This window comes from Crinia signifera, chromosome 19 (genome assembly GCF_055691185.1).
Source record: "Crinia signifera chromosome 19, ASM5569118v1, whole genome shotgun sequence".
NCBI classification, from domain to species: domain Eukaryota; kingdom Metazoa; phylum Chordata; class Amphibia; order Anura; family Myobatrachidae; genus Crinia; species Crinia signifera.
Window position 1 is genome coordinate 124,051,256 of NC_139226.1, and position 13,640 is coordinate 124,064,895.

At 43.9% G+C, this 13,640-nt stretch overlaps 1 protein-coding gene across 16 annotated transcripts in view; it reads right to left on the reverse strand.

Annotated features, from left to right (window-relative positions):
- AGRN (agrin) overlaps positions 1 to 13,640 on the reverse strand; it is a 445,469-nt gene that overhangs the window by 38,383 nt on the left and 393,446 nt on the right. For 12 of the 16 annotated variants that reach the window (XM_083163268.1, XM_083163265.1, XM_083163264.1 and 9 more), the window contains 8 exons: positions 10,026 to 10,140; positions 8,211 to 8,342; positions 6,471 to 6,860; positions 5,077 to 5,269; positions 3,135 to 3,350; positions 1,800 to 2,029; positions 1,184 to 1,318; positions 678 to 774 (listed from right to left, as the gene is read on the reverse strand). In XM_083163268.1, coding sequence (XP_083019394.1) covers positions 678 to 774; positions 1,184 to 1,318; positions 1,800 to 2,029; positions 3,135 to 3,350; positions 5,077 to 5,269; positions 6,471 to 6,860; positions 8,211 to 8,342; positions 10,026 to 10,140 — 1,508 coding nt within the window. The remainder of the gene's footprint in view (positions 1 to 677; positions 775 to 1,183; positions 1,319 to 1,799; positions 2,030 to 3,134; positions 3,351 to 5,076; positions 5,270 to 6,470; positions 6,861 to 8,210; positions 8,343 to 10,025; positions 10,141 to 13,640) is intronic. The other 4 variants (XM_083163275.1, XM_083163274.1, XM_083163267.1 and 1 more) reach the window with 1 other exon arrangement.

Consider the following 13,640-nt stretch of genomic DNA (forward strand, 5'->3'; position numbering starts at 1 on the left):
AGGGAGCAACAAAGAATATATATTATTACAATAAAATAAGACCGCAGTCGGGATGTCCCATCGCTATCTTATCCCAGTGTTACAGAAGTCTACACCACGATATCAGACCTATGGGGTTCTAGACTCATGATGCTGGGCGTAAAACGGTTGTGTACAATTGTAAGATGGGAACTAGAATAAAAAATTCCTTATTAATTGAAAACATAAACCTATGTCCCTAAACTGACACCCAGATCAATCTAGATTAAGAATAGGCCATTACTTACACCAGGCGTGTCCAAACTGTGGCCCTACAGCTGTTGTGAAACTTCACATCCCAGCATGCCTTGCCATAGTTTTAGCATTCCCTAATAGCAAAACTGTGGCAAGGCATGATGGGACTTGTAGTTTCACAACAGCTGGAGGGCCATAGTTTGGACATGCTTGACTTACACAAAATGAAAGCAGCCTTTTTGTGGGCCTGACCACTGATTATGTGAAGGCTTCTTATAAATGACCAAGCAGCCAATAATATCACTGGTACGCAAATTGTTTTTCCTTGTTCGAAATTTAAATAAATCGTACTCCATTGGACCAGTAGGGTTATACCATATACTGTATGAAGGAAACTATTATTTGTTAAGTTTGCTGACAGTATTTAATACGTCTCTGTAAAATCCCCCTCACAGCCAACTTACGTGATGTCAGTGACAAATGTCTGTAGACCTTTCAGTTCCAGGTAAGAGTAGCCATTAAAATGAGGCAAAAAGGGCAGATTCAGATCCTGGTCACTAACTGTGCGGAGAAACAAGAGGATAATTAAGCACTACTGCCTTTCAGCCCTACAACCATCTCGCATAGACCTTTGCTTTACAATATGAAGATACAAGCAGGACATGTAGCATTTAATAGCTGAAGACATAGATGTCTCCCAGCTTCAAAAGTGATAAAATGGAGGGCGATAAACAACCAACCAATCAGCTCCTGCCTGACATTTTTCAAACACAGCCTGTGACATGGCAGGTGGGAGCTGATTGGCTGGCTGTTTATCACTCTCCATTTTATCACTTTTGAAGCTTAGTGCATCTGGCCCAAAGACATGAAGCTACTCTGTCTCCACGCCGGTAATGTTTCCTCTCATCATACAAATATGGAACCTGATTGATAGGAGAATCTGTGAGCATTGCCGGGACTAGTGGCTTACCTTTCTCACAGAACTCTCCCTCTCTGCCCATTGGGCATTCACACTTGGCTCCGCCTTCTGGTAGCACCAGACAAGTTGCTGAGACATGACAGGGGTTGGGGTCACATGGGTTGCGCTCATCTGCACAGGTAGGACCTGAAATCACATGACAAAGATAAACATGTAAAGGACAGGTTTGTAGTGGAGAGCAATACATTATGTAATATAAGGGTCTAGGGAGCATTTGCTTGGCATAAAGAAAGCCATGCAGGCTAACGTTTATTGTAACACCTTGTCCTTGCACATGAGACACATAGCTTGCAGAGCATATAGATCTAGAACTATGCTTTTGCACCCTGCCACCCTAATACCTTGCCCCGTCTGTCAGTTACTGCCACTCCTGGGCTGCCGCCTACATGAAGCCAGTAAGGACTCGTCAGTGGATGACCCAATCTCTTCTTCCTGTCTGTGTATTAGTGCCACAGGTAGAAGGTCCATCTGGTGGTGGGTGGCGGGGTGGGGGGTCATTCCCAAGCGCCCTATGACAGCTCCATTACATTTTACAATCTAGTTTTCTCAGCACTATTCGGTATATAAATGCTGTGACCAGGTCTTCATGCTGTGCTATAAGACCCACCTGTGTAGCCATTGAGACATTGGCAGTGGAACATTTCCGCTTCTTTGACTTGGCACAGGGCCCCATTGTGACAAGGATTGGGCTGGCATGGATTGTTCCCACATTCACCGACGCCGCTCCCGTAGAAGACATCTGCTCCTCCCTCCTGCAAGTTATACACTTGGTTGTTCACATCCAGGAGGCGGATGCAACCCTTGAGGCCGTTGGACACAGAGGTCCGTTCTGCCACCCTAAACAAAGAAGCCAGGATAAATAATTCTCCAAGACTCTGCTAGTGGCTGGCAGAGCAATCGGCGGTGCGCTGCCATAGTACAGTCTTGACAGCCAGGGGTTTCGGAGTCCTGAAGACTCTCGGAAATAGCCAAGAAAATTGCTGCACAATATTGGAAATTCAAATCGGCTCCCCAAATAGGCAGCGTGTGTCATCTCGTTCCTCATGTGCCAACTCTCTACAGCCTGTATTATTCATGTATCTGGGGCACTGAAAGTCTCACAGCCTCCAGTCATTATTCCTAGCTGCAGCCACCAAGCAGGTGATACAGTACAGAGCAGTCTCATGAGCTCACACTCTGTCATACCAGTGACATCATCAATCCTGACACTGAGATAACACTTACTGCAAGATCATTCTAATAATAAATGTAATCGCTCCAAGCTTTCAGATGGAAGGAGTTGGAGTTCATCGCTGCTAACCCACTGTATATAAGATGTATTTATAGTCATGCACTGAAACTAGGTTCATTCTATACAGTAATATCTGAGAAGAGAGACAATCTGTCACTGCAGCATCTGCAGATGGGAGCAACAGTGACATGTCTACAAGTACAGCAATAGAGGTAGCAACTGAAATAGCAACCTTTCATACCTTATATTACTCCACATAAACATTATGGGCCTGATTCTTAGTCACACGCAGCAGCGTCTATTGGTGGTCACCCGTCTGCTACTTTATGTATATCCCACTACAAGCGCCTTCCCTTTTGTACATCTGTACAACCGTATGTGCAAGTAGTAAGACACCCGCTATTAGCATCTGAGCACCCTTTAATATGGATTGGTGCTCTGTTCGACACCAACATCAGTTACTATGGCAACTGCAGTGTCTGATTATGGCTTCCTGGGCCGGCATCTCTGCTTTTATGTGCAACTGCATTGACACACCAGGGACACTCCCATAACACGCCCACCAAATGGGCCATTCCTGCGTACACAAGTAGCCACCTCCCAGTCTCTACCCATAAAATAAAAATAACGTCCACCTCATCGTAAACCTGGCTGCATACATACACTACAGTCCTGTAAAATGATCTCAGTTATCACCAGGGTAATACATACACAGCCATCTGGTCCTCTGGGGCTCCTCCTATGAACAGATCCGTGTCTAGGTTCAGGCCGTCTGTACCTGATGGACTCTCTCCGTTCACATGCGTTTCTCCATCCACTGACAACATACCACTGCGGCGGTTGCGGTTTACCACAAGCTGGTGCCACTTGCCAGGCTCTACTGGAACTTTACTGGTAATTATTCCAGTTCCAGACCCAGTATTAAACCTGGAAAGTAATAACAGATCATAGCTTATATTAATGTATGGATAGTACGGGAACAACATTGTCAAATGAACAGTATTGGAACCACATTGTTAAATGTACTGTACAGCTACAGTACATCATCGTAAAATGTATTGTACAGCTAGACAATTGTACAATATACAGTACAGCTACAACATTCTAGAATACACAGTACAACTAGAACACTGTTAGATACCCCACTGTAGAATGTACTGTATAGCTACACCACTGCACAATGTACAGTACAGCTACTCCATTGTAGAATATACTGTATAGCTACACCACTGTACAATGTACTGTCTAGCTACATCAATGTACAGTACAGCTACACCATTGTACATTGTACTGTATAGCTACTCCACTGTAGAATGTACTGTATAGCTCCACCACTGTACAATGTACTGTATAGCTACACCACTGTACAATGTACAGTACAGCTACACCATTGTAGAATGTACTGTATAGCTACTCCACTGTAGAATATACTGTATAGCTACACCACTGTAGAATGTACTGTATAGCTACACCCCTGTACAATGTACTGTATAGCTACACCACTGTACAATGTACTGTATAGCTAAACCACTGTACAATGTACTGTATAGCTAAACCACTGTACAATGTACTGTAAAGCTAAACCACTGTACAATGTACTGTATAGCTACACAACTGTAGAATGTACTGTATAGCTGCACCACTGTAGGATGTACTGTCTTTATACACCACTGTAGAATGTACTGTCTTTATACACCACTGTAGAGTGTACAGTATAGCTACACCATTGTAGAGTGTACTGTATTGATACACCATTGTAGAGTGTACTGTATAGATATACCATCGTAGAATGTACTATATAGAAACACTATATAATGTACTGTATTGCTACACAATTCTAGAGTGTACTGTATAGAAACACTTTAGAATGTACAGTATAGCTACATCATTGTAGAATGTACTTTACAGATACAGCATGGTCGGCATTATAGAAAACAACATAACTGTAGAAAGGTAAATAAGACATTACAGAAAGAACAGATATTAATATGTACATGGCAGTATATGGTACGCAGTGCAGTAGCATCATTACACTAGGAATAATATGATGGCATAGTAAAAAGTGCAGCATGTTACTGCTAAGGCACCATACAGATAGGATTCTTCTGTATTATATACAGAATGGGGACACAATTCATATTATAAATGTAGAAAGATCTTGTAATAATTGGGGGTTACTCAGACCTAATGGGCAAAGCTGCTTTTTTTCTCAAACGGACACACCCATGTTCAGTGCAGGTCGGTGAAATGTAACATGTGTTCGATTTGGGTGAGTTATTTTGTTTCTATGCAGGGTAAATACTAGCTGCTTTATTCTTACACTGCTATTTAGATTTCAGGTTCAACAACTCACCCAAATCTAAATCTCTCTCTGCGCATGTTACATCTGCCCCAGCTGCAGTGCAGCATGGTTTTGTCCATTTGAGAAAATAGCAGCTTTGCGATCAGGTGTGAATATGTGTGTATACTTTAGTAATATAACAATACCCAGTATGTGAAGAGGCTACAGCATTAATATAGGACACTGCCACTATGCAATACAGTAAAACTATAAATACAAAAATGTACAAGTAACAGCATCATATAGTTAGTTTATCCGTGGAAATACAATGTTCAATACAACACTTGGCAATAGCATGGTGACTCCATGTACCTGAGCTCCACAAAGCCATTCAGCACTGCCAGCGAGATGAAATCCTTTCCCCGCACCTGGCCATTGTACAGCAGGAGACCGTTCTGCTCAGAGGAGCGGAACTCCATGGCGATGCGCACCGTGTGGTAGGCCTTCATCATCTTAAACGCCAGGTAAGACTTTCCCCCAAAGCCAGGGATGAAATACTGAATATCTGCAAAAATAATAACCATATACGATTCGAATGCGTGCGGCAATTTACTGCACTCCTCACCGAGTGTCAAACCTACATGTATCAAGCAGTGAAAAGAGTGGAGGAGTTGCCGATAGCAACCTACAGCATGATCGTTATGGTAGTGTATTCTATAAAATGACAGGCAGAAGCAGGGGCGTAGGTAGAACTCTCTGGGCCCCATAGCAAAGTATTGAAAGCCCCCCTTTCCCTTTCAAGAGAGAGAGTGAAGTGAGACAAATTTGGTGTCAGAGGGACAGACAAAGGGACTTATTCTGGTTCATTCGCTCGGACGCGAACTCGTAATTTCTGTTTCCTAAATGCAGCATTTACATACATGGGTAATGTTCTCTATAACAAAACACCATACGGTGTTTTCAGTGTGACTTTCCTCAGGGCATGTAAAGAGGGACACTGTATGTTATAATTTGGGCTCTGGGCAACAGTAGGTTGGACGTTAATGAGGTTTGTGGTATTGCAAAAACCATTCATTGAACAGGACCAATTAACATAATATTCTCACACGAAGCCAAAACTGACATCAGCAAGTAAATATGTGCGTTTTATTTCAGGTCACGCAAAACTACTTTTAAAATTGATGTCAGAATTGGCCCGGTCAATGTGATTTTTGTTAGTTACAGTAAAAAATGTACGTACATGTACGATATATTTAACCTGTCACTTGTAAGCAGTGATGACAGCTATTTTGTGTGCTGGGCGCAACCAAGAAATTCACAAGGGACTGGAAAGTCAATGAGGCACTAAGGGCATGATGCAGAGTTGGGAATCAATCAGGGGTACTGTACATTACTCATAGGAACTCATAGGAACCTGTATGGTAAAATAGGGTCATGTCGCCCAATACTTCGCTGTATGCATCTCAGGAAATGGCTGCCTTTGTATCATGGCCTGGTTTACTACAAGCCAACCTTATCATTGTGTATTTAATAAGCTTGCGTCGTCCACATTTTTGTGTCATAAGGGTCAATGCACTCATATGGTAAACAAGTTGCATTTGCCTGTGCTCAACGTACGTTAGTCAACTAGTTCATTGTGTATCATCACTACTGGTTAAGCCCACAAAATGGCTGCCTCTGTCACATGTAGGTGATGAGTGTACTTGCAAGGATACGTCTACTTATAAATATCCTGAGAACTTAGCCCAGTAGACCTGTGACCTTACTTTTCTCGCATACAGCTCCTCCCTTTCCAGCTGGACAGCTGCAGGTAAACTCTTTGCCGTCATCCTCGCAGGTCCCGCCGTGCATGCACGGGTGCGAATCACATGGTCGGAGTTTCTTGTTGGATGGTTTCCGCCTGTTTGCAGCAGGGGCAGTGGTCATTGGCCTCTTGGTAGTAGTACCCGGCCTTCTTGTCGTCGTTCTTATGGTGGTGCTTGGGTGATGAAGGAGAGGTACCGGAGTGGTCCTGACCGTTGATAACCTTCTAGGAAATGGTGTAGCCGCTACGGTAGTTGCAGCAAGAACTGGCATAGTGGTGGTTACAGTGCTGGTTGTTGCCATGGTGCTGGTCGTTGCGGCTGTCGTTGTCGCGACCAAAGCCGGTACCCAGTCTAGTAAAGAAAATTCACATTTAGGGAACATAACACTCAGCAATATGGACAATCCCAGCAAATAAAATAAACTAAGGCCATCCCTCCATCTGAATTCATGTTGCACTGATTAGCAAAGTGTAGACCACGACCTCTCTATGGTGGAGATGTACTATGCCTTACAGAGTGATAAAGTGGTAAAAGAGATACAGTACTAATCAGCTCCTAACTGCTATTTTACAAGGTATGTTTGAAAAATGGAAGTTAGGAGCCGATTGGTACTTTATCTCTCTCCACTTCATCACCTATATCGCCATATATGAAGTTTGGCCTGCCAGCAGACCTTATTACCAGTGCTGAACAACAGCGTACAGCGATAAAGCCTCTACAAAATAGCTGTCATCTTTTCTGCCTTCCCCATAAAGTGGGTCAGCAGAGTCCCCCCCGCTGTCTTGTAATTATGGTTTTGTGTCTGTGCACTGATGATACTTTAGCTAGGCATGGCTCATTGAGAAGCTAGCCTTATCTCAAAGCAGCTGCGAGTCTCCTTCTGCGATTTCAAAGCCTCAACATGTTGCTGTGCAGGCATTCCTAGCAAAGAATGTTCTGGCGGTTCATTACACCAAACGTAGGATAATACCAGAGCTCAATGTTTAGTAGATTTTATAAATGGAATGTTATGGGCTGCAGTGCAATGTATTACCCGGCTATGAACTACTCAGATTTTCCGGGTACGGACACTCGTAGCTACGCCTGGTACCAGGAGCCCAGGCTCCCTGGCTCATGCACAGTTCCCAGGGTATTTTCCTTACATACTCAAACTGCTGCAGGACATGAACACCAGATACTGTAGCAGTGTCAGCTGGAACTTTACACCTTGTGCATGGATGGATTGATTCTGACTGTTGTTCCCTTGGTTGTGTATCCAGCTCCCAGGGCTCTGAGAACCTAGCAATGGTTCTGGAGCACAAGAAACATGGTAGGAAAAGGTTCAGCCTTGGCCCCCTTGGTGTGCACACAGCACAGAACCCAAGAGGTGACCACAGGTGAAATGATGATCTTAGAAGATAGGAGTTAATGTGACCACAACGGCAGTGCTGCATTCATTGTACATCTGCTAACATGGCAAGTCTTCTGAATGCAATATGCCTTAATTCTGTCTTTGGACACACCGCAGCTTGACTTTTACATTGGAGAGAATACCAGCCAGCACCGGCCAACATCCCTTCAGTGAGATTAATGCCCCTATAAGCAATCATTAGTTACAGCCATGGGCCAAAATATCATGTCTGCATTAAGAAATCCAATTAAACAATATTTCCCACTGGAATAATGGGTTCTAGAGTTAGAAAATGAAACAGGACAATGTACCAGGGATCTCACCGAAGTCCAAGAACTTCACGTTGTCCTGAATGGGCTTCTTTACGGTGATTGCCTTCTTCTTGCTGCTCTTGAGCCTTGCCAGTAATGCTTTCTGCACATCCAGGGAAGTCAGGCTGGTAGCTGAAATAAAGAAGACGAGACAATGCTACCCAATTGCATCCTGCTGGCATTATACATTAGGGAGCTCTCACTTCCCTAATGTAAGAGCACCAGCTGCCCAGCTCAGCCTCAGAACATGCTGCACTTGGGAAGGAACTGCTCCCTGGAGACCATCTGTGTGCAATGCGGTAGGCATTAGAGGAAGCCAACGTTAGATCATCTAATGTACATGAAGGTCTTCTTCTAGAACATACCTCTTCATTTGCACAAACAAATCATACTCTATATTTTCATCAAGCAAGGTATGCTAATAGCAGAGATTAAACAGAATATGTGGAAATGGATGATTATGTGAAAAACTCAAAACAGCCCCTGTGTGTTACGTTCTATAAATAGGGTCACCCTGAGTGCAGTCCGCCACTGTACGGGTTTCATTGGTATCCCTGAAGTCCATCTAAAGCTGGGTACACACTGGGCAAAATATTGTTATCTTGTACATAACCTAGGGTGTACATTCAAGTGTTAATAGTGCGCATGGCCATGAGTTGTTAACGACACTCCCCTGACCCCCGTCATCTGTACACGCAACTCAATCTGACACTATCGCCAGCAACTGTATGTACAGGGGAGGGGCGGGTGACGTTACTGAGCGATATCAACGATATTGGTCAGTGTGTATGCACTATATCCTTCTCCTACGGCACTGCTTATATAGTTATACTATACTATATTGGCGGCCATGGGAATTACTTGTGTGTACCCAGCATCACTCTAAACATCACTCTTGAAATTTACCTGTGGGGAATATCGGGCCCTTCCCGCTCAGTACTTATGCAGGAAAATTATGGGTTTATGAACTGCTCGGACTAGGAAGTGGTGGCTGATGGGGTAGTGGTGCAACAGGAAAGAAGTGGACAAGACTCCTGGGACAGTGAGGGGTTCTTGCACCATCCTCAAGGCTGGTTGTTCTGGCTGGCACCTGGTGTGTGTGTGTGTGTGTGTGTGTGTGTGTGGGGGGGTTCAGCACAACTCATGTGACCACAGGATTGATTGAAACACCCGTGTAGGTATTACAGTCTGTTTGTGAGAGTCCTTTCTGACTGTGGGTGAGATGTACTAAGCCTTGAAAAATGATAAAATGGAGAGTGATAAACCACCAACCAATCAGCTCCTACCTGTCATTTTTCAAACACAGACTGTGACATGGCAGGTAGAAGCGGATTGGTTGGTGGTTTATCACTCTCCATTTTATCACTTTTCAAGCTTAGTACATCTGGCCCTGTGTATGGAGTGGGCCCCTCCTGGCAAGGTGACCTACGACCTCTATTATTTATGTTACCATTTTTATTGTCAGTTCATAAACTCCAGAAAATTCCTTTAAAAAATAAATTGTTTCCAAGCCTTATCTAAACGTAACCTGCATGCAAATAAAGAGCATATTTGTAACTTTCCTCTACCAGTGACAGTATAGAACGGAGCTGCCAATGCGCGGTTCACCGGAGGTCACCGGCACTGCGAGATCTGCTTTTTCTGACTGACAGGCTATATGCATATTTAGAATGTATGACATAACGAATGCAAAAAAGTCTGCTGTTCTAGTCAATCTCAGCCTTGATCATGACAAGGTGGTTCTAAGTAAAATAAACCAGGCACAATCTAATTACTCTCACTGCACATTTCATACGTCTATCTAAATTAGCAAACCTGGATCGAAATGTGCTTCCACTATGGCTCTGATGGAGTTGCTCGGCCCCAGGTCTCGGACGCGGATGCTTCTAAAATCCCTCTTCACATCTGAATTTCGGAGAAGATTATCCAACTGCAGGACAAGCAGACAAGAAATGTCATTAACAGAGAACAGCGGGGAACTGTATTTCTGAAGAGATGAATAACGGTAGTTTGTGTAAAATACTGGACTGGAGTCTTTTGCAGGAAAAGTGGCCCGGAGGAGCGAAATAACTGCTGCTATACTGCTGTGATTGAGGATTCTGGGAGCGGTACTTCAGGAAACTAAGGCCCTTATTCTGATTGAGTCGGATGGCTCCGAGCGCAGACGGACGGCCGATGGTTGGTGTTTGCGCATGTGCAGAGGCGTATCTGCGCATGTGCGAACGCCTCACACGTACGAACACGGCGTGAATTCTGTACAGAAAATTATCGTATGGAAACATCCGAACAGGGGGTGGAGAGGGGCGTGAAGGGCTGTTTGGGCTCATTACCATATGCGTACGCCCCACGTTTCATGGGCGTTCCCATGAAAACGCTGGGCGTACGCATTGTAATGTGGCCATGACGCACGTGTGGGGGGCGGACATAGGACATAGCCGGATGTCAGCTGCCCGCCCATATCCCTGCTTTCATACGGAAAAATGTCCGAGTGTTCTGGAGCACCGCACGGTCCATCATTCGATGGCCGGTGACCATCGGAGGATGGGGGAGGTTCCCACAGATGGAGGAGGTGTTCACATGAAACATTCACTCACGGCCGGTTCGGTCGGCCTCTTACCGCATTCGGACGGTGTGAGCGATCCGTAGGGTAGGCGGGGCTAAGAACACTGGGTTCCTGTCCGATATACGCATCCGTCCGATTCAACTAGAATAAGGGCCTAAGACTTTTTTACTATTCCTGTTTTTTGGCCATTAGGTTGTTTCCTTGACCTTTACTCAACTACCAGACATTTTCTAAGCCCAGTATAATTTCCATAAAAGTCTTGTGCCTTCCTGCTATGGGAACAGGGCACAAATGTAATACAATTTAGTTCTTTCTCCTTTGCTACAGAGAAAATTGCCAAAATACCCACAAAGCAAGTCAGACATTAACTAATGTGCCGATACTCTTGCTATTATTCTTTGATGTTCTGTTCACAACAGTGCAGTGCAGATGTTTACCAGAAAAACACGGAGGCAGCCATTTTTGACTTCGGATGGCAATCACAAAATCTTACAAAGATAAGTTTATAGATTTCACAGTTTTCTTAATTTTGTGAATACAATAGATCAGTGGATCTGAACTTAAATACAAGTACCCTCAACAACTCATGTTTTCTGGATTTCTTTAATCATGCACAGGTGAATTTGTATGTTTTGTTGTGTCAATTAATAATGTCACCTGTTTCCGCAAGCAGCTATCATTAAAACCTGACCTGTTAGTTGTACACGGGGATTGGAGCAACAGGTTCCTGTGTAGATATCACTCAGAGGTAGTAGCCGAATGAAGAGCACCAGTTACAATGTCTGGGCCCTGCCCAGTCGCGTATTTATTATGGGTGCACACGGGCTCCCTGGGGGGACCACACCACACACACTGCATTATTCTTTACACTTATCCTTCAGAGTCCAGCGGTGACGGCAAAAGTGCTGCCGAAATCACTGGGAAAATGGGTGCCGCACCATTTTTCCAGAGATTGGTGAATGCGTAGTAGGGTCTGAACACTCTAGTGCTCTGGCCCTATTACACACTGCGCTGCTTCCGGCAAAGAGGAGGCGACCCGGCCGGAGGAGGCTATTCATGGGCTTCCTCCTCTCTTAAAATGCCCCTGGCCCTGCCAGGTAGGGTTGAAACACTTCAAGCTTCATAGCAAATTTTTGAGGAAGGGACTAGTGCTGCCTCTGCAGCCTCCCAGGCCCAAGATCTGTGTAATGTAGGCATCAGGAGGCTGTGGAAATGCCACCACTTCTCTTTCATTTCTGTGACCTCCCCCATCCCTCCCTAATGTCTGACACACAATGTCTAGGTCAACCAGTGGCTGCTCCAGAGGTTGGACTGCAGGACAAGTCAAAATTCAAATAGAGGAGCCACAACAACTGCCAGGGAGTCAGTTTGGAACAGCAGTTGGCGCTGCTCCTCCATCTGAACTGTGAACCGTGCTGCAGTCCCTCCTCTGTAAGCCTCCGCTGGGGTCAACAGCCATATGGTTAACATACATATGGTCAAAAGGTTGACACAAGAAAATTTTGATATGACTATAGTTGACAAATAAAAAAGGTAAATATTTTTATGTGTAGACTTTTGCTTGTGGAGTTGACCCAGACATTGTCACCCAAATATACCATAGCCACTCCTCTTCTTTTGGACCATGTTCAGTCACTAGGTAATGGATACAGTTGAGGTTCCTATTAAATTGATAAGCTAAAGTGACACATGTATTAATGCAGCCTACAGCCCTGTGCTGGTGACCCTCTAAACTGTGTGCCATAATGTAATATTGGAGTGTCGGTTAGACTAAACATACAGCATTTGCATCCCTTTTCTTTGAGATGAGTAGAATGACCTAATATCACAGTAGCTATTAGCTTGCATCCTGTTCCTCTTTACAGACCCATTTAGAAATGCACGAGGCATCGAATCCACTACTGGAATCTGGCTGGCGAGAGCCGCAGTGTACGAGAACAGACACTTGTGTGTCCCACAGAAGCTGTCTGCTGCACAGACTTGGCTGCCGCACATGCCATCCCTCCCAATGAATTTTATGTGCAATAAATGGATTTGGAGATACATAAAAGAGAAATCTGCAGACTACAAATGCCAAATGAAGCAGGCCTCCTCTAGTTTAACGAAAATAAATGGCGCAGTCATTGTGTTCCTGCAGATTTATGCCCGCTAAGGTCATTTTTATGCCGCGATAAAATCACATTATTTGACAAGAACCGAGAATCAGGGTTACGTACAAACATGACACTTTCGCTGTTTTGAAATACCAAATGCCCTTTAAGTCAATCACTTGGTAGAAACAGTAGATATGTTTAAAATGAAATTATCAAGTGGACTGAAGTACTGTAGGAAAAAACAATATATTAATGAGGGGATTTCATATTCATTAATGCTTCTATAATACTGGTTTCTGTGGAAACCAAATGGTAATTAGCATAAAGGGCTATAGGACAATTCCTGCAAATCTAATAATAAATCTCTGTACAATATAAAAAAACAGTTATTAGCGCTTCCTACACCAATAACATCCCATAGCTGGAGTACAAATGGCCAGCCCCCAAAATGATCTCAATCTGCAGTAACTATATTGGTTACACACAAGTTCAGGACTGTGCTACGAAGAACAAGACTGTTATAGCATATCAATCATTCGTTTATCAAAACTATAAAGGAACACTTTTTATATAACTATATAAAAAAAGTTGTTTTATTGCTTATATATATATTATTAACAGTTTCTTATATAGCGCACACATATTCCGCAGCGCTTTACAGAGTATAGTTGAACACTCACATCAGTCCCTGCCCCAGTGGAGCTTACAATCTATATTCCCTACCACATGTACACGCACACACAGACATTCTAGGGTTAATTTGTTGGGAGCCAA